This window comes from Argentina silus (genome assembly GCF_951799395.1).
Source record: "Argentina silus genome assembly, chromosome: 3".
NCBI lineage: Eukaryota > Metazoa > Chordata > Actinopteri > Argentiniformes > Argentinidae > Argentina > Argentina silus.
Genome location: NC_139657.1, coordinates 4,456,648 through 4,482,429, shown reverse-complemented (window position 1 = coordinate 4,482,429; position 25,782 = coordinate 4,456,648). Strand labels below are relative to the sequence as shown.

General features: G+C 43.4%; 1 protein-coding gene across 1 annotated transcript; it reads left to right on the top strand.

Moving 5' to 3' along the window:
• Positions 1–359: 359 nt before the first annotated feature.
• Positions 360–17,086, top strand: duox (dual oxidase; the record flags this gene model as incomplete). The annotated part of the gene is made up of 33 exons (XM_083665865.1): positions 360–435; positions 543–629; positions 765–929; positions 1,062–1,249; positions 1,407–1,608; positions 2,342–2,508; positions 3,023–3,086; positions 3,722–3,818; positions 4,041–4,131; positions 4,263–4,365; positions 4,634–4,806; positions 5,688–5,863; positions 6,246–6,364; positions 6,489–6,626; positions 6,765–6,878; positions 7,001–7,203; positions 7,653–7,838; positions 8,292–8,517; positions 8,661–8,754; positions 9,195–9,370; positions 9,722–9,794; positions 11,189–11,272; positions 13,141–13,319; positions 13,642–13,872; positions 14,076–14,175; positions 14,315–14,364; positions 14,480–14,607; positions 14,802–14,955; positions 15,469–15,701; positions 15,902–16,060; positions 16,158–16,313; positions 16,469–16,597; positions 16,964–17,086. Exons 1-33 carry the CDS (start codon positions 369–371, stop codon positions 17,084–17,086), a joined length of 4,635 nt encoding a protein of 1,544 aa, XP_083521991.1. The 5' UTR covers positions 360–368.
• Between the last annotated feature and the right edge of the window lie 8,696 nt (positions 17,087–25,782).

Sequence of the window (25,782 nt, the reverse complement as noted above, 5' to 3'; positions counted from 1 at the left end):
TACCATCCTCAGAATTGGGTAAGTTTTGCCACAAACTTGAATTATCTGACGTAGTCGATTCCAACAGCAGTCAATGTAATGTATTTTAACAACAAATACATAACGTTCACCTCTTACCTTTCCTATTCTAAGTGTTTCATCTTGTTTTCAACGTATTCACGTTTCTGTGTGTGAAGTGCCGGTATAAAGCATTCTGTTCAGATAGATTTTACGCGTTATAAAATGTAAAACGAAGATGTAAGTGACACAAATGCATTGATTTAAAAAGTTTTGCCCGGAGTTTTCCTACCTGCCTATTCCAAGTCCTCGACTACTCTTGACTGTCTCAAAGTGGGCACTGCTGTTGTCGAGGAGCATCTCTCGCATCGATGGATTTGCGTAAAAGGATTTGGAGTATCGCCACCGTGCTGGGACTACTTGTAGTTATCGCTGAACGTAAGTTCCAGTTACTGAAAATATTTCACATTTAAATGACAAATGTCACATTTAGTGATTTTTGAGCAAGAGCATGGCAGGTCGTTGTCTAAAATTCCTCTGAACAGATTTGCAGGCCGCCGGGGTTACCTGGGAAGTTCAGCGATATGACGGGTGGTACAACAACTTAGCATATCACAGTCGAGGAGCTGTCGGTAAGTTTTTACAAATGTTCAACAAAAAGTCTAAAAGTCTCTAACTTTGAACATGGATGTATTAGAATGATCTGAAACGCTTTTACAGTAGGCGTATTTCTTGCGTTGTTGCTTGATGGAGAGTTCTGTGCGCAGGTTCACCGCTCGTGCGCCTCGTGCCCGCGCGCTACTCTGATGGGGTGTTGCTGCCTGTCCAGGAGCCGCAGCTGCCCAACCCGCGCAGGCTCAGCGACGTTACCAGCAAAGGCCCCTCAGGCCTACCCTCTGCGCTCAGCCAAACTGTACTCTCTGTGATTTTTGGTAAGTGGTAAAACCTGGAACATCATCATCAATGTTCATCATGGCACCATGCCTTTCAGAAGACTCTGAGTCAGGATGTTGTTATGAATATATATATTTTTTTAAATATTTTTCCTCTGACTGTCTGTACAGGGTATCACCTGATGTTTGAGATCCTTGACTCCAGACAGCCTGGCTGCCCACCAGAGTTCATGCATATCCCTATCCCAAAGGGAGATCCTATCTTTGACCCCACCAGCACTGGCAAAGTCTTCCTCCCGTTCCAGCGAGGCCCCTGGGACAAAGACTCAAGCCAGAGTCCAAATAACCCTCGCACACAGGTATTGTAGACCACTGAAAGCCATTGTGACACACAGTTAGTCTGTTGTACAACAGTAGATCCCTGATAAGTGAGACCACAACAGATATCTTCAAACCCCGCTCAACTGTAACTTTATAAACAAATAAAATGGGTGTTTTGTGGCGCATGTATTGTAGGTGAACCTTGTGACAGCGTGGATAGACGGCAGCTCCATCTATGGTCCTTCCAGTTCCTGGTCTGACGCTTTGAGGAGCTTCTCAGGTGGCCTCCTAACCACAGGGTCTGATTGGAACATGCCCAAACTGAGTGGGGGTCGTAATCTCATGTGGAGCGCTGCTGACCCCTCAACTGGACAGCATGGCCGTCAGGGACTGTATGGTGAGACATGTTTACATTCATTCTTACTGAGCATAATAAAAATAAATGCTCTTACTGAGCATAATAAAACTGTTTACTATACATTAAGACTTTCAGTTAAAATCATTTTCTGCATGTTTACATTGCTCGGGTCAAATTGACCCGAAACATCAAAGTTGTAAGTTTATTTGAACATAATAGGAGGGTTAAATAATGGGATATCTGCAGTTCCAGTGAGAAGTGAAAATGTATAACAGCGTGGGAAGTCATTTGATTTAAGAGAGGCATTTGGATCCCTTTTTTAAACAGTTTATTACCAGTAAAGTGATCCATATTATTTAGGCAATGTATGTGCACCATTATGCAAGTGTACAGGTTCAGACTTGCGTAATGGTGGTTTATTGTATACAGAGATTTATACAGAGAATTAATCACAGTAAATCCTATACTCTATAGCAGAGGGAGTGCTGTTTGACTGCTCTGATACCAGTGTTTACCAGTGTGTTGCTAGTATTGTCAAAGGTAATTTTCTTTGGTCTGGGACAGTGGCGCAGGATATCTTGCAGTTGTCACTTGGTTAAACCACTGTCTATGAAAACAAGCACCAGAAATATCATTCAGTTAGTGGTCAAAGGTCCTCAAATCATGCAAAAATACTGCAGAATATGAAATGCCCGTACTGCATGCCCATATTGACAGTTATTCAGAGTTGGTTAAACTGAGGTTGAACTATATGTTTTTTTTTTTTCTTCAGAGTTGGGGAACGCCTGGGGCAATGAAAACGTGTTCACGTTGGCTGAGGGGATTATCTGGTTTCGCTACCACAATGACATCGCCTCGAAGCTGCTTGAAAAATACCCAGCGTGGTCGGATGAAGACCTGTTTCAAAATGCCAGGAAGATTGTGGTTGCCACCTTCCAGGTAAGAGGAAAAGTCTCTTTTAGTCCACCCACCGCTCAGGTAATATGCGGCCTGGAACAAACGCGGTTGCATCAACACCAGGTGGTTGTGACTTTATGGATGAGATGGTTTTAGTTAAGGGTGAATGCAGCACCTCTCACTCCTCTGGATGAGCAAGGCTATGGTCCTCTGTGGCTCAGTTGGTAGAGCATGGCGCTTCGGTTGGGGGATCGATTCCCGCTGGGACCATATGTACTGAAAAATGTATGCACGCTGCAATGTAAGTTGCGTTGGATAAAAGCGTCATCTAAATGTCGTATATTATTATTATATTAAGGCCATTTGCCCTGTGCATTCACCTGTGCATTCATTGCCCTGTGCATTCACCTGTGCATTCATTAAAGCCTACGGTACGCTTTTTAGAAAACCCATATGGAAATTTCTAGATGTTCTATTTACAGCCTATTCATGTTTAAAGGGGGAACAAACAGGAGACAATGTGAAAATGTGATTTAAATCTATTTGTTTTTGCCAGAATATTGCCTTCTATGAATGGCTGCCTGGATACCTCAGCAATATGAAGATGCCTCCATACCCAGGTGAGAGAGAGAGATAAAGAGAGAGAGATAAAGAGAGAGAGAGAGAGAGAGTGCTGTGTGTGTGTGTGTGTGTGTGTGTGTGTGTGTGTGTGTGTGTGTGTGTGTGTGTGTGTGTGTGTGTGTGTGTGTGTGCGTGCGTGCGTGTGTGCGTGCGTGTGCACTTGAGCGAGAAAGGAAGGGAGCAAGGTAATGCACTGGTAATCACAAGACAACCGTGGTTAGGTGAGTTACCTCTTGTAGAACTGTCCAAATACACGCCCTGTCAGCAGAGCTGCACATGGGGCCAGTTTCTGTAGGGGGTCACTGACCCACCAGACAGTCATATATGTTTTATTGGCTCTTAGAAATCACATCACCTGGGTATGGAGGCCCTCGTGTTATTTCTAAGAGCCAATTGCACTGTTTGAGAATACGCTTCCTTATCTGTTTTAAGTGAAATGGGTGTCTATGCAATGTTTTAGGTTACTCACCCATGTATCTATCTGTTTATGAAATACCCTGTTATATGGGTTTTATGATTAGGTGGAGTAACTTGATGTATACAATGATTTGTGGCTATTGGTGCCTTGGTGCCCTATTGTATACTGTATACTGTAGAATCTAATCCTGCCTTATTACACTGTCTGCTCTTACAGGCTACCAGAAGTTTGTTGATCCAGGGATCTCATCTGAGTTTTCGGCTGCTGCCATGCGTTTTGGATCCACCATGGCCCCCCCTGGTGTCTACATGAGGTACTGCATGATTCATACTGTAGCCCCTTCTGACTGGAAAAATATAAATATAACTCAGCACAACGTTTTGCTCCTGTAAATGTCACTGCATTGGCTGGTTGTGTTGTTTTGCTCAAAGGAACATGATACAAAACACAATGTATATTGCAGCATTTATTTTTCAACAGCTGCATATGATCGTGTGTATCCATGCAATCTTTCATGCATTCTCTCTGACTGCAGAAACAGAACATGCCACTTTAGGAAAGTCGTCAACATAGATGGGAGCCTGTCACCCGCCATGCGGATGTGCAACAGTTTTTGGAATCGTCAGGTAAAGCTGATTAAAGAGATATTTGATCCAAACAAACTGGATTGAACGTTAACATGGAAGTGTATGATGTGTGCATGCATAGACCTGAGCATCTTTGTGAACCCATAATATTCTATAATTCTATATTGTAGAACCCCAATCTGAAATCAGGCCAGGACATAGATGACCTTATCATGGGAATGACCTCCCAGATCGCAGAGAGAGAGGACAACATCCTTGTCGAGGACTTAAGAGGTGACTTTGAATCTTAGCTTTCAACCCAGCCCTAACACTTTTAAACATTGAAGTCATTTAGCAGACACCTTTATCCAAAGCGACTTACAATAAGTACATTTGTCTAAAGTAAGTGAATCAGCTATACATCAGTCATCGTAAGTAAAACCTTCGATGTGCCATCGGCAGTCACAGTGCTAGACACAGTCTGAATAAAAGTTGTTGTATATGACCCATCTGTTGTAGTGGATGATTCATACTTATGTTAGTGTTCCTTCTACCCTACCAGACTACATGTATGGTCCCCTGAGGTTCTCCCGTTCAGACCTGGTGGCCCTGACCATCCAGAGAGGGAGGGACTTTGGCCTTCCCAGTTATAGCCGGATCAGAGAGACCCTGGGGCTGCCCCCTGTGAAGACATGGGAAGACATCAACCCAGAGCTCAACAGAACCAATCCTCAGGTAGGCTGACTAGATTAGGAGGGTGAAGCCAGGTAGACTGAGTAGACTAGGAGGGTGAAGCCAGGTAGACTGAGTAGACTAGGAGGGTGAAGCCAGGCTGACTAGATTAGGAGAGTGAAGCCAGGTAGACTGACTAGACTAGGAGGGTGAAGCCAGGTAGACTGACTAGACTAGGAGGGTGAAGCCAGGTAGACTGACTAGGAGGGTGAAGCCAGGTAGACTGACTAGACTAGGAGGGTGAAGCCAGGTAGACTGACTAGACTAGGAGGGTGAAGCCAGGTAGACTGACTAGGAGGGTGAAGCCAGGTAGACTGACTAGACTAGGAGGGTGAAGCCAGGTAGACTGACTAGACTAGGAGGGTGAAGCCAGGTAGACTGACTAGACTAGGAGGGTGAAGCCAGGTAGACTGACCAGGAGGGTGAAGCCAGGTAGACTGACTAGACCAGGAGGGTGAAGCCAGATAGACTGACTAGGAGAGTGAAGCCAGGTAGACTGACTAGGAGAGTGAAGCCAGGTAGACTGACTAGACTAGGAGGGTGAAGCCAAGTAGACTGACTAGACTAGGAGGGTGAAGCCAGGTAGACTGACTAGACTAGGAGGGTGAAGCCACAGAAACCGTGGGCCTGCCTCAGCACCGGTCCAGGCTCAGATTTTAATGCTAACCGTAACCATTAGATTTTTCTATTTTAACTTTTATTTTATGCACTTTGAGATTATTCTTGTATCATGAAAACCTCTTTATAAATGTAATAAATTAAATTCTTCTTCTTCTTCTTCTTCTTCTTCTTCTTCTTCTTCTTCTTCTTCTTCTTATTATTATTATTATTATTATTATTATTATTATTATTATGTGTTCTTCCTATTTTGTCTCTATATCCAGTTGTTCAGGGACTTGGCAGATCTCTATGATGGTGAAATCTCTGAACTGGAGCTATTCCCAGGGGGCCTCCTGGAGTCTGTTGACGGTCCAGGTCAAGTGTTCTCCTCCATTACCCTGGACCAGTTTGAACGTATCAGGAATGGCGACCGCTTCTGGTTTGAGAACAGACAGAATGGGTGGGAATAATACACTTTTAAACATTTAAGTCATTTAGCAGACACTTTTATCCAAAAGCAACTTACAATAAGTACATTTTAAGTCTAAAGTAAGTGAATCAACTATACATCAGTCATTATCGGTAAAACCTTGATGTGCCACCAGCAGTCACAGTGCTAGAGAAAGTGTGTAGTAGTTGTAGTAGATTTATGTGAGACTTATGTGAGTGTTCCTTCTGCCCTACCAGTCATATCTGCTGAGTAAAAGTGTAGAACCACACAGACGTGTCAGAGGATACATCACATTTGAATCACCATGTTTTTGGTGATATTCATTCATAGTCACAACATTTCCCGTCGATCATCTGGCCACAGCTGTCCACTCATCCTGAATATTCCCTAGTTTGTTCACAGATGAAGAGATCCAGACCATCAGGAACACAACATATCACGACGTCCTCCTGGCAGTCACCAGTGCAGAGGAGGGAGACATCCAGAGGAGTGTCTTCTTTTGGAGGGATGGTAAAGACACACCCTTTGTTGTTCAAGATGATGAGGGGTAGCTCATCTGTGGTGGTGATGACTGTACTGTTCATTATGACCCCCTGACAGTAAAATGCATGAGGTGTCTCTCTGTGACCTCTAGGTGACCCCTGTCCCCAGCCCTCCCAAGTCAAGGCCTCAGATCTCCACCCCTGCACTAATGTCACCACTCTCAATTACTTTGACGGGAGCAAAGCGGGCTTTGGCATCTGTGTCATATGCTTGTTTCTCTTTCCTGTTGGTCAGTACTTCATTTTAATAAATCACAATTCACATACGTAGTTCCCATGCATATGCATATGTTATCTTTAATAATGGATTTAAACCCCCCCCTAAAATTGCAAAAATTGCAGGTTGTAATATTACATTTTCCTTATAGTGGCTTTCCTTATGGCCTGTGTTGTGGCCTATTTCCGTAAATCCAAGTTCAAGAAGTTCCAGAAGAGAGGCAGAGCTGCCGATAAAGCAGAGGAACCTGCTGTTGGAATCACAGGTGTGTGTATTTATTTATTTATTTTTCATATACGACTTATATACGACTTACACCACCAAGTTCTTAAATGTTTTCCCTATTTCCTTTTTCCCATTCATTCCCTTCCCCTTCACACTTCCTAGCCTGTGAGTGGCAGGGGCCCAGGAAGCCCCTGTACCCGGTCAGTGTGCTGGTGGATACAGAGAGGAGGCTGAATATGTTTGACAAAGCCGGGCCCGCCCTGCGCTCCCTTAGCCTGGCCAACCAGACTCACCTGGACGTCGTCCTGTCCAACGACCGGGCCCATAAAGCCCTGCTCCTGAAAGTACCTAAAGAGTACGACCTGGTGAGTTACAGGGAGGGGGGAAGAACGCCAGATGGAGTCTGCCCTTGTGTGTTTTATTTGATAGTTTCATTCATCATACATTTCATTCATCCTACACGTCATCATACTTTCATTCATCATACTTTCATTCATCATACATTCATTCATCATCGTTCATCACATTCATCATCCTTCCTGCATCTGTCACCTGTCTTCCTGTTCATGTGCCTCATTCAATCATTGTGTATTTTCTTACTGAAAGCATGTTTGTCTTATAATAATATATGCCATTTGGCTGACACTTTTATCCAAAGCGACTTACGACAGTACATTTTTCGGTATATATGGTCCCAGCGGGAATCGAACCCACAACCTAGCACCATGCTCTACCAACTGAGCCACAGAGGAGCCTTATGTTGTTTTCCTTAACCATTATTTTGTTCATCGCCCCTGCCCGTGTGCTCCTGCAGGTGTTGTTTTTTGAGGATGAGAGCCAGCGAGCTGGGTTTGTGCGTCACCTGCGCTCTGAGGTGACGAACAGTGGGCAGGACATGACAGTGAGGGAGATGAGAGAGAAGGAGCTGCTGAGAGAGGCTGTGACCAAGGAGCAGAGGGCCCAGATAGTGGAGACCTTCATCAGACATGCCTTTGCTAAGGTACTCTACTGTTCTCTCCCTCCTCACCAGGTAGTACTGTAGTTGTGTTCTGTAGTAGTAGTAGTAGTAGTAGTAGTAGCAGCAGTAGTAATAGCAGTAGTAATAGCAGTAGTAGTAGCAGTAGTAGTAGCAGTAGTAGTAGTAGTAGCAGTAGCAGTAGTAGTAGTAGTAGTAGTAGTAGTAGCAGCAGTAGTAATAGCAGTAGTAATAGCAGTAGTAGTAGCAGTAGTAGTAGAAGTCTCGCATAGCCATACATCCAAGCCACATTGTTCTCATGCCTCCATTGGAGGTCTGGAGACATTTTAATAAAGACAATTCCGTAAACTAGTCTAATTAGTGTTCATCAATTTAGCTACAGTAACATCTTAGTGTCCTCAATTCGACCCCCAATGACCATCCCGATACCACAGTGACCAATCAGGTGTACCACCATAACCATCATCTGTACTGTAGGTTCTGGAGATTGAGAAACGTGACGCTGGGGACTTGCGTGGCGTGTCCTCAAAGAAGACCAGAGAGGCTCTGCAGTGTGAGCTGTCAGGGACTGAGTTTGCTGATGCCCTCGGACTCAAACCTGACTCGCTCTTTGTGGACTCCATGTTCACGCTCGCTGACAAAGATGGCAATGGCTACCTCTCCTTCCAGGAGTTCCTCGATGTCATTGTTATCTTCATGAAAGGTGCATGTTATGCCCAGTGGGTCTCGAGCACGCCCGTTGCATTTTGTGTCTTCTTCTTTGTTACTACCGTGTTATTACATAGTGAATAGAATGTCATTGAATTCAGGGTGTTCTGAATATGAATTACCTCTGTATCTCCACAGGTTCCCCAGAGGAAAAGTCAAAGCTGATGTTCTCAATGCATGACATTGGTGGAGACGGTTTCTTGTCAAAAGAGGAGTTTTCTACACTTCTAAGGTTAGTGCTAACCACTCTTCTTCCATTATAGGTACAGGTATAGGTATAGGTAAATATGAAGCCACACCCCTCTACTGGGTTAATGAAGTCAAATTTCCCAGTTGAACCTCACTACAAATAGCTTAGCGTTGGCCACTTTCGACATTCGCTGTTGTTGTTATTTTTATGTTTCAATAAACCTTTTCATGGGTATGGGGTGTCATTATCAACATACTTCCACAGTCATCACCATCAATCACCTGCATTATAGTTCAAAGACGATTGTACCCCACTGGAAAACGCATTGGTAAACCCCATTGGAAACCGCATTTCTGTACCCCAATAGAGAGGTGTGGCCACAGTCGAACGTCACTCTGTGAGGATCTATACTGGGTCACTCTGAAAGTCTTCCTTAACAGATGGGTTGATGTTCCAACTCTGCCCCTCTGTGTGTGCTTCAGGTCCTTCATAGAGATCTCCAGCGGAGCCCTGACTAAGAGTCAGGCGGAGGATGCCATCCAGGCCATGCTGAAGGCCGCCGGCTTTGACGACAAGGAGCGCATCACCTGGGAGGACTTTCACTTCCTGCTCAGAGACCACGAGAAGGAGCTGCAGTTCGCTCAGCTCAACATCAAAGGTGAGACGGTTGGGGTTACATTTTAGATACGCTAGATACCCTTGAAGGCTTCTGCTATCTCCTTTGAGTTGCTTTAGGTCTTTTTGTAGTCCACCTCTCTCCTCTGTCCATGTCCCAGTCCTGTCTTAGTCCTCAATTGAAACCCTGAAGAAGGCGGCTTGCTGCCGAAACAATGGTCCATTAAATCATTCGCATCAGAGCAAGAGTGTACAGCTCTTTCTTTCTTTCTCTTAAGTTTCACCCACCAGCCTGCACCTCCCCAAACCATGGTGCACGTTTTCTGTAACTTGTCCCAGTCCTACCTGTCTTCTCTGTGTTATTCTCACATGGTGTCACCATGTGCCTTTACAGGGATGGAGATGCAGGAGAGGAAGAGACCAAGTCGTCAACAGCGTGTGTCCTTCATCACCCCACAGAACAACAGGTTAGACAACATTTCAGACAGAATGACTAGTAAAGAATTAAGTGTGGTGACTAGCAACAAATTAATTGGAAAATGGACTCACTGCAATATGATTTATTTTGTCACGTCATGTCACTAATGGTTACATCTTGACTGTCCCTCCTAAAGGCCTCTTCACCCCCCCACTACCCCCCTGTACAGTTCCTCTACTGTAAATTTGTTTTAAAAAAAGTAATACTTCCTTCTTCTAGATTTTTTTTCTTGTGATGACTGATGTATAGATGATTCACTTACTTTAGGCAAATGTACTTGTTGTAAGTCGCTTTGGATAAAGAATCAGAATCAGAATCAGAATTCTTTTATTTGGCCAAGTATATTTGCACACGCAGGAAATTGACTTGGTGAGGCGTCTGCTAAATGTAAACATGTAATGTATCAGCTGTCTCTATAAGGGTGTGACAAGAGCTTGTCCTACAACCACTTGTAGATCTGTGCTGATTCAAATCTTAACTATTTTTCAATAACAAAACCCCACCTTTGTCAGCAGGTTGTGAGGCTGTTGTTTTGACAACATGATACCTCACCCATGATACCTCAGATGGTTCACATGGTTGTATTCTCATCACAACCCCACCCTTGTTTAATTATTTAGTAATAATTCATGAGTCAGTTACTGGTCACGTGTTGTAACGCCAATGGCCAGTTATTTCTGGGAATGGCCAGTTATTTTTGGAATGGCCAGTTATTTCTGGGAATGGCCAGTTATTTCTGGAATGGCCAGTTATTTCTGGAATGGCCAGTTATTTCTGGGAATGGCCAGTTATTTCTGGGAACGGCCAGTTATTTCTGGAATGGCCAGTTATTTCTGGAATGGCCAATTATTACTGGGAATGGCCAGTTATTACTGGGAATGGCCAGTTATTTCTGGGAATGGCCAGTTATTTCTGGAATGGCCAGTTATTTCTGGAATGGCCAGTTATTTCTGGGAATGGCCAGTTATTTCTGGGAACGGCCAGTTATTTCTGGAATGGCCAGTTATTTCTGGAATGGCCAATTATTACTGGGAATGGCCAGTTATTACTGGGAATGGCCAGTTATTTCTGGGAATGGCCAGTTATTACTGGGAATGGCCAGTTATTTCTGGAATGGCCAGTTAAAACACCCACACCATGTTGTTCATTATTGCCAAAACAACACTATTGCACCATACGTATATATATATACAATGTTGTCCTATCCAATATGGTAAAACATTCCATTGTCTTTTTGATTACGGCTAATTTTGTACAAATTCTGACATTCTGGATATGGTTTGTGGTTTGTGTAATGTTAACATATTGTCACCCGGTTTACTGTGTAGACAGTAGGCTTTCCAAGACCATATTAACAATGATCTTGTCATCTCACTCTCTCAGCTCTCCACCAGAAGGGGATATCGACATCTCATACAGCAGCATTGGGACAGAGGGACAGGTGCTTCGTAGGCGACAAGGGAAGAAGTAAGTTCTCAGTTCTCAGAGTGGTATATTAGAAGAGTGGCACCAATGAGCTTTACATATTTCCATATAGCTTCCTGGTTAAACTTCCTGATTTACCGAATACTGGTCTTTTATTGGACTAACAACCAGTTACCTGACAACATGCTTTGTTGGTATAATGTAAAGGAACGTTGGCCAATATAAAGGCCCAATCCCATTTCTTATTTTTACCACTAACCCTCTTTTTCGAGTGCCCCTCGCTTTTCGAATTGCCCCTCGAAACAGAGTCACAAGGGGTAGTGGTTGAAATCTTCTCCTATGAAATGGGACAACCCTTCAAGACCCTGATACGTCATCAGTATGCATATGCGACATGGAAGTATGTCAAAATGCGGGACTGTCATGCACGAATCAGCCTTAAAACAATGTTGTAACGTTAGCTAGCTAGCTAGAGACATCAGCATACTAGCGATTTTTTGTTATGCTTGTTATAAAGAAAAGTCTATAATACATTGAAACGACATTAAACTAAGATAATACGAGGGTTATCATAATTTTTAAATCTTTATTAATGAAGAAAATACTGACATTTGAGGGGTTTTTTTGTTGCTTGTGCAGCGTTCGCCACCATCACAAGGCATTCTATGAGATTTCTGACAACACTCGGTTTTGAGTGTGCCTCTGAAAAACCTCAGGAGGGCCACTTCGCCCTACCACTTCGCCCTACCCCTCTATTCCAACAAGAATCGGGACACCCTACCCCTACGCCTGAACGCGCAAAATGGAGGGCTAGGGCTAAGTGGTACGGGCGAGGACTGTATTGGGATTGGGCCAATATTAATCCCATCATTGGCGCCAATCCTCCTTATGGAACAGACTCTCTGTCTCAGTTAATGGTGTTTTAAAATGTTGGTCTAGCTCCAATCCTTTGTTCTCTGATATCCTCATGTTTGGGTTGCAGAGAGAGCTGCAGCCGGGTTTCGCTCGTAAATGACGTTAGTCACTGTGTGCTCCCTTTGCTCTTGTCTAGTCTCGGTCTATACGTCGAGGTTACAGCTGACCGGCTGATCGGCTTACAATGTGAATTACCTCAGAACTGGTAATCGTTTTAAAAACAAACACCCAGGAGGACACTTTGTGACTGGCAGGGCAAAATGGGCAGGGCCTTGGCTCCTTTCAACCCTACCTAAGCACCTGCCTGATTAGTCACATAAATGTTCTTTTCTGTGTTATGCTGTAGTAAGGCAACACCCAGGACTGTATGTGCTGCTGCTGCTGCAGGGAAAATGGGTGATACAAGTGATTTTGAGTTGTTGTTACCAAGTTCACCTTGTGATGCAATCTCCTTCCATTATCAGCCCACACTTCACATGCACTTGAGCTCCTCAAATCATAGAGATTATAGTATAGTATTTTGTTAGCCCATTCTATGGTACGTTGGTACAACATTAACCTACTCTATGGTATGGCTTATTATACAGTTTCACTCAGTAATCCCCAGGAGTAGTTCATTTCCTCTCAATTAAAAAGACAAACCTCAATGTGTATAACTGTTATGATTGTTGTAATAGTTATAACAGACTGTGAAAATTGTTATGTACTGTAATGTCTATAAATTAGCAATGCCTTCTAGGTTACTGGCGTCATATCTAAGGCTCCTACCACTGCCGTTGTGCCCTTGAGCAAGGCGTTTAACCCCTAACTGCTCCAGCGGTGCCGAATATGGCTGCCCTGTGCCCAGAGCCCAGAGCTCTGTTCTCCCTTGGGGGTGTGGTGTGTGCAGTGTGTGTGTTGTCTCGGGAGGGGTGTGCACAGTGTGTCAAATTCCTACAATTTATGAGAATTGATTGCATGGCCAAATAAAGAGTCTTCTTCTTCTTCTTATTCAGGTCAGGCCTCCAGAGCCCTAAAGTCTACGTGAGGCCCAATAGGGATCGCTACAACAGAAACCCCCTCCAGAAGAAGATCCAGCAATTCAAACGCTTCGTTGAGAATTATCGCCGCCATATTGTCTGCTTCATCATCGTCTATGGCATCACCGTAGGAGTGGCTCTGGAGAGATGCTACTGTAAGTTCTGTTTGTACGAAGCGAGCTGCTGAACAGTAGCTGTGCAACCTCTTTTGTTTACCTAACAAGTTAACTCACTGATGTAACTGAGTGGATTACTCATGCTATAGGTTCATTTTGTGTTGTTGTTGTTGTAAAGCACTTTGAGACAATTGTCATTGTACAAAGTGGCATACAAATACATTTGATTGATTGATTGATTGATTGATGCCGTTTTATTGAATGTATCTTCTCGAGAATGAGTGTGAATCAACCTTGTGTCAGCCTACTCTAGAGTAAAACCCCTGGACTAACAGATACAAACCCCTAGCTCTGTGTTTAGACTACGGTTTGCAGGCCGCTTCCTCAGGTATCCCAGAGACCTCGGTGGTGGGCATCGTGGTGTCCCGTGGTTCGGCCGCTGCCGTCTCCTTCCTGTTCCCTTACATGCTCCTGACGGTGTGCCGTAACCTCATCACGCTGGGCAGAGAGACCTTCCTCAACCGCTACATCCCGTTCGACGCTGCCATCGACTTCCACCGCTTCATGGCCATGTCCGCCATCATCCTCACAGGTCAGAGGTCAGAGGGAGGAAACTCCTCAGAGAAGGAGAAGTACAAGAACTAGAGCTTTTTTATTATTTTATTATTTATTATTTTCCAGCATATAAATGAACAGACATACATATTCAAGCCATGTAACACAACTCTAATTGTGTTTTTTCGGTTAATGTTGTCCCTGTAGTGTTGCTGACCTCTCCTTCTCCTCTCCCTCTAGTCATTCACAGTTTGGGCCATGTGGTCAATGTCTACGTCTTCTCTATCTGTGACCTCAGCATCCTGGCCTGTCTGTTCCCCAAGGTCTTATCCAATGACGGGTAATGTCTTCATCATTGTTTGCAGATCGACTTTATATCTACTGTGTATCTACTGTGCACTTGTACTGCATATTTTTTTACCAGACACATGCCATGCGTACATTGTACAGTACAGTATGTGATTTGTCTACATTCGCAGGTCTGAAGTTCCACTGAAGTGGTCGTGGTGGTTCTTTCAGACGGTTCCAGGTAGGAGGGCGTGAAACAGAAGCCCCTTTAAAAGTTACAGTGGCACTTAAAGTCAAAGAGACACTGTATGCAAATGCAGAATGTATGCAAATGTCTGTGTGTCTCTCCACTCTAGGGATGACTGGTATCCTGCTTCTCTTCATCTTTGCGTTCATGTACGTCTTCGCCTCGCTGTACTTTCGTCGCATCAGCTTCCGTGGGTTCTGGCTCACGCACTACCTCTATGTCCTCATTTACATTCTGGTGAGCACAGAAACAACATGTCCGCCAGTCACTACCCATTAGAACAAAGCAGAAACAAATAGCAAGCAGTCATTCCGTAATGAATACTGGTACAGTAGGCGATAGTGAGGTGGTTGAGATGGTGGTGTGTCTGACTGAGAGTCTCTTTGACGTCTTGGCTGTCTCCTCCTCTTGGCTGTCTCCTTCCGTGACAGACGGTCATCCATGGCAGCTTTGCCCTCCTCCAGGAGCCCCGCTTCTACATCTACCTGATCCCCCCTGGCCTCCTCTTCCTGCTGGACAAGCTCATCAGCCTGAACAGGAAGAAGGTGGAGATCCCTGTGGTGAAGGCTGAGCTGCTGCCCTCAGGTACTGGAGAACCCTCTCCTCCTCGAGCTAGAAAATAGCCTTGCAGACATTACCATAGACATAAGGGGTTCTGGTGCTCTAGTTGAGTTGTGTCCAAATGGATTTATGTGGATTTATGTGGTTTTGTATGGATGTTACCCCAATCATTGTGTTTATTGCAACATAGCTATTTTGCTCTACAGGACAAATAAACTGTTATTATAGATTTATTATATATTTTATTTTTTATAATTTCCATAATGTGAAAGTTTGCATGAGTGTATTTCTAAGCATTTTCATGTTTACATTTAAGTCATTTAGCAGACGCTTATATCCAAAGCGACTTACAATAGGTACATTTGTCTAAGTAAGTGAATCTCAGTAACTGAAACTATACATCAGTTATCAAAAGTAAAACCTTTGAAAAGAACAAGTGATAAGTCACAGCGCTAGAAAGGAAAGGAAAAAAACACAAGTTGTTAGGGTTTTTATGCGACTATGCAACTCCACTGGCTGTTTTCTCTCCTGCTGCAGGTGTGACCTACCTGGAGTTTAAGCGTCCCCAGGGCTTTGTGTATCGTTCAGGGCAGTGGGTGCGTGTGGCATGTCTGGCGCTGGGCACAGACGAGTACCACCCGTTCACCCTGACGTCAGCCCCCCATGAGGAGACCCTCAGCCTGCACATCCGGGCTGTGGGGCCTTGGACCAGCCAGCTCCGAGAGGTCTACACCCCTGAGAACCTCGAACAGCTTAGCACTTACCCAAAGGCATGGCACAGTGTCTGTGTGTGTGTGTGTGTGTGTGTGTGTGTGTGTGTGTGTGTGTGTGTGTCTGTGTCTGTGTCTGTGTCTGTGTCTGTGTGCGTGCGTGCGTGCGTGTATGGTTGTTTCTGTCTTGCTACTGTATGCTGACATTACAGAGCTATTGTTTTCCCCCTCAATAATAAGCTGCGTTTCCACCTCCACAGCTGTACCTGGATGGGCCGTTTGGAGAAGGCCATCAGGAGTGGACAGACTTTGAGGTGTCGGTTCTGGTGGGCGGTGGGATCGGAGTCACCCCATTTGCCTCCATTCTCAAGGACATCGTTTTCAAGTCCTCAGTCAAGTCCAAGATTCAGTGTAAAAAAGTACGCTCATCAAGCGGATACATGACAATACGCCACTGTATTTGTTCTTTCATTACCGTCTCTTATCAAAATAGATAATGAATGTGCCTGTTTTCAGGTCTATTTCATCTGGGTCACGCGAACGCAGCGGCAGTTTGAGTGGGTGTCTGACATCATTAGGGAGGTGGAGGAGATGGATACCTTGGAACTAGTCTCTGTCCACACCTACATCACTCAGCTGGCTGAGAAGTTTGACCTTCGCACCACCATGCTGGTATGAACAATGATACATACTGTAAAAAGCGCCACACCAAGAATATAATTAGCATACTTAACTTCCTGTTCAGTTGTCAGTCACTGACAACACAGAGTGGCGCCGTCAGGGTGTAATTGCTGTCGTAATGCGGGGTGTGTGGGATGTCTCCACAGTACGTGTGTGAACGTCACTTCCAGAAGGTGTGGAGCCGCAGCCTTTTCACCGGCCTGCGCTCGGTCACACATTTTGGGCGTCCGCCCTTTGTGTCCTTCTTCAGTTCCCTGCAGGAAGTCCACCCCGAGGTCAGTTCCTGTAAACATCCGTCTCCATCCTACTCCATGATGACTAAGCTGCTCTTGTTGCGTCACAACTATCCCTGCTTTCCCCTCCCTTCCCTGTATGCTGCACTAGTACAGTGATATGATATGAACACAGCAGGGGAGGCTGCGGGAGGTAGAAATCGGAGGAGGGCTCATTGTGATGCATGGAATGGAATGAGGAATGGTATCCCATGTTTGATACAATTCCTCATTCCATTCCATGCATCGCAATGAGCCCGTCCTCCAATTTCTACCACCACCAGCCTCCCCTGATGAACACAGATACTCACACGCTGTATCTTACCATGACACTTTTTTTTTTTTTTTTTAAATGTCTCCTCTGTCTAGGTGGGTAAGATCGGTGTGTTCAGCTGTGGCCCCCCTGGCCTCACCAAGAACGTGGAGAAGGCCTGCCAGCAGATGAACAAGCGGGACCAAACCCACTTCATCCATCACTATGAGAACTTCTAGTCTGCCTAGCAACCCTGGGGAGCATGAGCTCAATCAAAAGGGCTAGAGAATACAGTGCAGTACTTGTACATGGAACAGAAACATTACATTAGTTTAATAATGATTCAGAACCTGCTTTCCTGAGATTTGTTCAGGACAGATGCAGGTTCACTGAACTAACCCTAACCCTAACCCTAACCCTAACCCTAACCCTAACCCTAACTTTGCTAGACACACATTCTGTCAAATCCCATTAATTGTTTCCCTCGTTCCCCTTTTCATGTCATTTTCAACCAGCGATGATCTAAACTGATTCTTCGTTCAATTACTTCCCTGAATGTGAACTTGTCATAGAATTGTTAAAACTGGAGGTACCGTGGGCAACAAGTTGATTTGAGTGACATGTTGAATTCAGAGTAATGTATATATATTCTGTAATATCTGGAGAAAAAAATATGACCATAAATTAATAAAAGAAAAAAAAATATTTAAAAAAAAAAGAACTGTCTCACATTCTATTCAATCACATCCGTATTTTACTGTTGTGTGTCTTGGAACCGGGCTATCGGCTTCTTAGAAGGAAACAGCTTCTGTGGTCACAGGTGTGAAAGAGGTCATAGCCAAAGCTGACAATTGCTCGGCAAGATACAATATTGCCAAGTGAATTGTTTAGGTAATGTTGCCAAATCAGTAGTTTGATTAATTATTAATCCTTTACTTATGCATGGTGTCTCACAGAGATCAAAGTCTCATTTTCAGGGAAGCTCAAAATCAAAGTACATTAAAAAAATCTAAAGTACATTAATAATTACAAACAAGTATAAGAACAATTGACACAATATAATCAATTAAAACACGTACATTCCTCACATTTAATTGACCGATAGGCACATGAAAATATAATTTAGTTATGTTTTGAAGATCGTTCCATAATGATTAATCATCTATGGACTAAATTTACCACATGAAATGGCACCAAAGATTATGATCAGATCACAGAAATTCAAGGAGATGAGTAGAATATATGTAATGTATTTGCTAAGATGTAGGACGTGTAGTTGACATGGAGCATATATAACCTGTTATAACCAGTCAGGGAGCTTAGATAACCTGTTATAACCAGTCAGGGAGCTTAGATAACCTGACAATGTAATTCACTAACCTACAATGATATTCACTGTTGTGATATTCACAACCATGATTGCGTGAGAACATTTACATAACCTCATATTTTGTGAGAAAACGTGTTCTTTATTTGAAGGAGAAGACAAACTACTTCTTACTTTTAGCTATTTATTTATATGTCAAAATTCTAGACTTGTACAAGGACCACTTTTGGCAAAGAAAATCACAGTCAGCAAGCTGTTAATCTGTAACCAACCTTCCAAAAATGGATGCATTCAAACAGTCAAACAAGGCATTTTACAGTAAACAGAATGATTATGATTGGCTATTTGGTTGGGGAGGAGCCGCGGTTTAGACTTGGCTCTTCTCTCGTTGGTGTTTTAGGCTGGTCCCAGCCCCTGACACACGATCCGTTCCAGGTAGAGATATCGCCGGTCCGTTCCCTCTGGGGAACGAGTTGACCTGCTGAAGAAAACATACACCTACTCTGATTTGTCCTTTCCTAGCCTAATATTTTCCATTACATCATTCTTAAGTTATGTGTGTGTTGCAGCATCTATCTTGATGACCTGACCCTTACCTCTTCATGTATTAATCCAAGTACCATGGAACTAATGCTTGATTCATCTCATTTAATGCTTGATTCATCTCAACAGGCCATCACATTAGTAAATTTCAGATGATTAAAAAACATATAAATTCAATTGATTTGCATATGGAATATCAAATACAATTAGTAAATTTAATCACCCTAAATAAAGAACTGAATAGCTTTATTTACTCGTCTGCTATTGAGCATTATGATGCAACTGTTTTTATAAAAATAATTTCTAACAATTTCCAAATGTCTAAAATACATGATTCTACATTAAATTGTTTCAACTCTTTCTAAACAGCCTAAGACCACAAATGCATGAGATTATTTAGCCCATAGAAAAGAATAGGATGATTGATGTTGATCTTGTGGTTAAATTCAAAGAGAACTCCACCAACTTCCGAACAATGACCCTGGCACCGGGTGGCATTGCACCTTCCTTTTATATTTGTGCAGCGCTAACAACATTTTCCAGTAGGTAATAGGCAAGGTACAACGACAAAAAGATTTGATAAGATTAATTGTGCACTCTAAGGGAAGGATCCCCAGACACAGATTAAACCTAGTCCTGGACGAAACATTTTCTAAAGAACATCTCCATTGAAGATGCATTTTAATCTAGGATTTGTCTTAATCTGTGTCTGGGAAACCAGTCCTTTACCAGCCAAATCAATGAAGACAAACAGGTGATGCACCGATACCACAGAGGACCTGAGAGAAGAGGGGAGACCTCTTAGCTCTCTCAGTGAAGTACAGCCCTTGCAGTATAGGCAACATTCCAAAAGCTGTTGAACATTTATTTATATTAAATATTGGGACACTGAATCATGTTTGTTTCGACAAAATTATATACGTATTAAAAAAAAAAAAACTTCAATGAGGTGAAAGGTTGTGGATATTTCATATGGGAAACCACCGTTCCTTTTCCCGAACGCATACAATAGCATTCTTGGCAGCACTCTGAGGTTGATGGTAATGGTTGGTTAGTCACGCACAGGTACTGTAAACCCACAGGTATGACCTACAGTACAAATTACCGTTACGTTGTCTCATTATCCTTCTTCCTTGTTTGTCAAAGACCGTGCTATCACAAGAATTCTGTTGCTACTCTATCACTTAAATCAATATTTTAATTGAAACTTTGCCAAAGTTCAACCTCTCAGACTTATAGGCCATAAAACAATACGATAAACCAGATAACATAGTGATTGCATTCACGCCAACAGGATAACAGAATCCTTGGGCGGATAAAGACACATGAAATTTCAATCTCAACATACATTAGGCAACATGTAAAAATGTTCTGTACAAAGGATTGATCGTACATGAATGATAAATATAATTCAGTTATCATACCCTTTTGTTTGTTAGGTGTTAGGTTTGTTACAGGCACTTTTAATCTCAATAGATATAAATGTCAGTAGGTCATTAGGTCAGTAATCAGTCAGTCAATCAGTCAGTCAGTAATTCTCTACTGTCTCTCAAATGGGCAATTGGTTCTGCAACTGTAATAAAACAATACACATACATATTACTTGAGCACAGCGTAAAACCATGTGGTAATCAATACATGTTTTATGTTATGTTTGATGACTACAGGTTGTCTGATATTGATACTTATCATTTAGTGTGATATTGATAATTTAGTGTTTGCAACTTTGCATGCATCTACTGTAAGTGTAACACAATCTAACATTATAAAACTATGGTTCACCAAGGTGCATATTCTCTCTTGTGTACCAGCTAGCCCAAATTATGTAGGTGATGATCCAATGGAATAAGAAATCCAACTGTGACTGACTACTCAAACATGCACTTCCAGTTTAAGGAACAAGGAAGCCTGCCTTTGATCATAATTCCTCACAAGCTCATTGACATTTACGACAGTTGATATACCTGATTATATTTTATTGAAAAATAAAAGAGTAAATGAATAACTCTCATTTCATGTTCTGAACAGTGAACAATGACTCATGTTGCCTGTCTGTCGTCGTGCTGGGATTCACGTACACCCAATATATTAGGTGATAACCATTAGAATGACTCATACTAAGAGGCTGATGTGAAAGCTAACTTAATGAGACAAGTCTCTGGTTCCTCTCAAGGTTTCCTCCTGTACTCACTACCAACAAATAGGCTTCATGTCTTTACGTCACCTACTGCAGTGTAATTGTGATATCTAATTACCAGGATTTCAAAAACATAATTGAAAATCTGTTCTTTGTTGTATCCAAAAAGTAGATAGATAAGATGCTTTTATTACCCTTTTTCTTATGAAACCTTTGCTTTAAGGTAACCATCAACTCAGATATAAAGTGATTAGGCATCTCTTTTTTGATTACGCATTGTGCCTTTGGAATGCTTGTAATGTCCAACCTCACCACTGTTAAATACCTCCAACCAAAAAAGGTACATGCCATTTCCCTAACAAATGCAATAGTCATGTCTGACCATTGACCCACTGGCAACCGCACAAGGCAAGCAACAGATGCAAGCAGGGAGGTGATAAGCTCTTTCTATAGAGCTATTTGTTTGTTATCTTAGATCGTATTTGTTGTTTCTCTCAATAATACATTAATTGTACATTACATTGCATTGCATATACGCACAATTGTCTGTACTTGCACGAGCTTGATATTTCAACAGGGCGTTAATAAAGAAGGCTTGATTGAGCATAAAGAAATTGCTCAAAATTGAATACGCAATGGTCGTCCGTACGTCAACAACTGCAGAATATAAACGTAACTGGAGTCATTTGTCATTTTTTTAGCAGTTTTACTACTAACAAGTATGTCAAGTTAGTACATATTTCAACAGGGCGTTAATAAAGAAGAAGGCTTGATTGACCATAAATAAATTGCTCTGTCATATGAAAAAGGACATGCACAAACGTTGAATTAAGTGTGACAGTCAGTTTGAGGATGTTGACCTGAAATACCCTCCCGTTTGAAATGCTGTGATACAATTATGTCTTGAGTCATTTGAGTTATTGACGGATGATGGAGGTCATTTCACAAGGGTGACCAGAGCACAATCTACATTTGATTATCAAATTGCACCCTCTACTGGTGAAGGGATGATCATCCCTCCTCGACACATAAATGGTGTCAAGACTCAAGGTCGAATTTCTGTGTGCTGCATTACCTTTTGCCTTCGTTTTCAGTTCCGCCACAACCACTAAGAAACACCAAGGCTATGTATGCTCATGGGCGGTAGTTTCTATGCCATGTTCTATCTTTTTATACAGGTTCTTGTTGATGCAGGCAGCTCAAGGTTGTAACATTGCAATAATATCATATGGGACAAATTAAATGGTATTGCCACATACATTTTGATGTCAAATCTAGTACTTTGACTGCAGCAAAAATACTACCGCCAACATTTCAGTTAAATTGTGTTTTTTTTCATGCCCTACTCAACCAAACCATGATAATTTCCCCTGAGAGTCTACTGCTCCAAGTTCCTGTTCTCCCTCAAGCATTGGGAGAAACACGGATGATATTATTTGGGGATTTTTCACACTGAAAAGGTGTTGTTCAAGGTTCAAGAGAGTACAAGCAAACCAAACAGTTAAGTCTGCCAAGTGACTATGATGGTGAACAGTTTGTAGCGGTCTGCTTAGAGTACGGTAATCCTCTTATCCGTCTGTAAGCACCGGGGCAGGATTCTACCACTGTCCAGATTGTCTCTTCTGATCCCAGACACAGCAAACAACAACAAAGGGGTTGATTGGGAATATGTGGCACGGAAGCCTCCCTGGTGTGAAATATGCACCTTCCTTCCCTTGGGAACTTTGTTGAAAGAACTGTGGAAGAAGCCTTGGTTGGTCTCCCGAACCTGAAGATGTTTGGAAGTGGCTCCAGGAGGTGGTTTGTGAAGAAGCAGAAGAAGCAGCCCAGGATTGTGAGGAAGCCATACAGCAGGAGGAAGAAGAAATGGGCAGCCAAAATCCTGAAAGAGCACCGAGAGATGATTCTGAATGAACTGGATGTCAGCAGAGTGCTTCCTTACCTTGTATATGACAAGGTTTTCTCTCTTGGGGAATACAAAGAAATACTGGGTCAGGACTCCAACAAGAAGCGGGCTGAGGTATTTCTGGACCAGTTGTCCTTGAAGGGGCCTGCTGCATTCTGTGCATTCTGTTCTGTTCTGGAAGAAGTATGTCCCCACCTGCTAACCTGCTTTCTGTTGGACTGCGAAGGTACAACCATTAATTAACCACCAGTTACATTAGGCAGACAGGCTGGTAGTTTACACTCAGGAGTGTAAGAGTGATATAGAAACAATGGGCCCATAACTCTGCTGTGTGTTGCTCATTATTCTGAAGGTGCTGTTCCTAGAACAATTATGTTGAACGTAGCTACATTTTCCATCCAGTGCGACATGTGCAAGCCTAGATGTAGTCTCAACAGATTGTTGATCTGTCGTGGCTTTTCAGTCATCTGTTGAACACGTTATTTCATTTTGAGCTGCTTCTATAATATTTTCAAAGGGATTGAAGCCAGCTGATAAAATTATGAAGCAAAGGTAAATAATTTACAGTAAGCCAATGCCTCCCGTTAAGAACCAGCAAAAATAGCTTCTTAAATCTGGACGGCTGAGGAGATTACTGACTAGCCAGGGCTACAAATTGGCGATTGACAACATATGGCCTTAGCCTGGCTATTGTCTACGCCAGGGGAGGCTGGTGGGGGTAGAAATCGGAGGACGAGCTCATTGAAATGCATGGAATGGATTGAGGAATGATATCAGATGTTTGATACCATTCCTCATTCCGTGCCATGCATAACTACTGTATGAGCCTGTCCTCTACTACCTCCACCAGCCTCCACTGGTCTATACAACCTTGTCTGTTCAACTCTCAACTGAGTCTCAACTGTACTTTTCAAAATGGAAACAAGTCTGTTCCGTATTTTCCTGTGGGGGTTTTTCATCCCTCATTCAGCCCTCATTCACATTTACCTCACATTAGATGTTCTTAGTCAGAGTGACATACCATACACTACAGCAAGTGCATTCAACAGGAAAATACAGCACATCTCTGCTCACAGCTCACTGCTACATCAAGGTCTATACAAGGTCTATGAACGTTCCCCAATGTCTTACAATTCAGCACCTTCACCCAATGGCCCCCTCCATCCTTGCTGAGTTTAAACAACAGCAGACTTCCAGGATTGTTGTGTGTAATAGATTAATCTTCCCCCACAGATGGTCCCCCTGGACGAGGCAGGAAGGTGGGGCAGACAGCGCCCCCCCACATGCAAGGAGGCTTCCTCTCCAGGAAGCAGGAATGTCGCCCTCCCCTGTACACAAACCCTGCGTTTGACTCCAGGTGAGACGCTGGCTCCTTGACTCCTCTATCTGTCCTCCATCCCTCCTCCTTCTCTCCCCTCAAACTATTCCTAAAGCTTCTTTATCCTTTATTACCTCCTTTATCTCTGGTGTAATTGACCTTTTCCGTGACAGTCTTCATAGACTTATCGATATACTGACGCCAATGGGTCACTAATGCATTATAAAGTAGATGCGTGTGCACTCCTTACGTGTGATGTCTTCATACTGGATTTTGTCTCGAGTTGTCAATATTGATTCAAAGCGTTCATATCAGCCCTCAGTGATTGCTTTTGCTTTGTTCATTTCATCATCGTTTCTTCACCCTGTGCTTTCTGTCATCCTTTGATTGATTGTTTGGGTGCTTCATGGAGTATTTGAGCTAAATGAGCAAACACAAGAGAGGGAGATAGTGACTGCTGGCCCGTGGATGAGCCACTGTAATGTTACACAGCAGAAGAGGAGTCGCATTCCTTCCAGAATCAAGAACAGAACAAAATGGTTGCAGAACGACACCAGCAGTACTATTGGTTCGGTAAAGGGGAGGCTGGCGGGGGCAGAAATCGTAGGACGGGCTCATTTTAATGCATGGAATGGAATGAGGAATGGTATCAAACTCGTGTATGAATGAGCCTGTCCTATGTTTTCTGCCTCCACCAGCCTCCCCTGTTTTGGTATCATGTCCAGTGATGGGGGCTATCTATAAGTGTGGAGCCTCCAGTGAGTCTCCAGTGTGCCAGTCCGGAGAGGCTGCTGTTGTCACAGTGTCAGCTCTCGTCTGTGAGCGTGTCAACCTTAATGGTGTCTTTCTGGGCATGTGCGGACCCCTGGAGGGTACCCTTGGCTTGGCCTGCCACTTCCAGTGCAGGGAGGGGAGGGGAGGGGAGGGGAGGGGGGGGAGGGGAAGGGAGGGGCGGGCACGGCAGGGCAAGGGAGGGGAGGGGAGGGGAGGGGAGAGCTCTTGGATGTGGTGCCTGGAGTGAAGGGACGGGCGAGCGCATTGCTCCCTAGACCGTTAAGGAGGCCTCGTTTATGTCTGACAGCTAAGTCAGCGTGGAGACAGCCTTCCTAGACGTCTGGCCCTGAGCTAGGACACAAGAGCACTGACACACAGAGAAAGGCTGACAGTAACAGACCAACACACACACACACACACACACACACACACACACACACACATACACATACACATAACACAGTACAGCACATCACAGCAGCACACACCACCAGCACACTCACAGAGCCTCCACAAGGGATGCAGTACGCTAACAAGGCAATGTAAGTCCTAGCTGGATTTTCTTCTTGTTTTTGTACATTATATTTAAATATTGATAGGACCCACTTCACTGGTGGACCAAAGAGTCTAGACTACATAGCAACTGGGTGTGATGGGTCTATGCATTGATATGGCAAGTGCTACTCACAGTAGTGTAGGTAGATACTGTATGAGCATGTCACAGCCGGTGGAGGAACAGGCTGTGAGACACCTTTAAAGCTGAACAGTGTTTGTTGGTGTTTTGATGAAAAGATCTGCTTGCTTGCGGAACATTGGGAGGTGACGTGAGGGCAGGTTTCATTCAGATACAGTAGGAGAGTGAAGTGCTGGCAGGGGACAAGGCTGGTAAACCTAAGTGAAATGAGCTATTTGTTTGTTTATTCAGTCTAA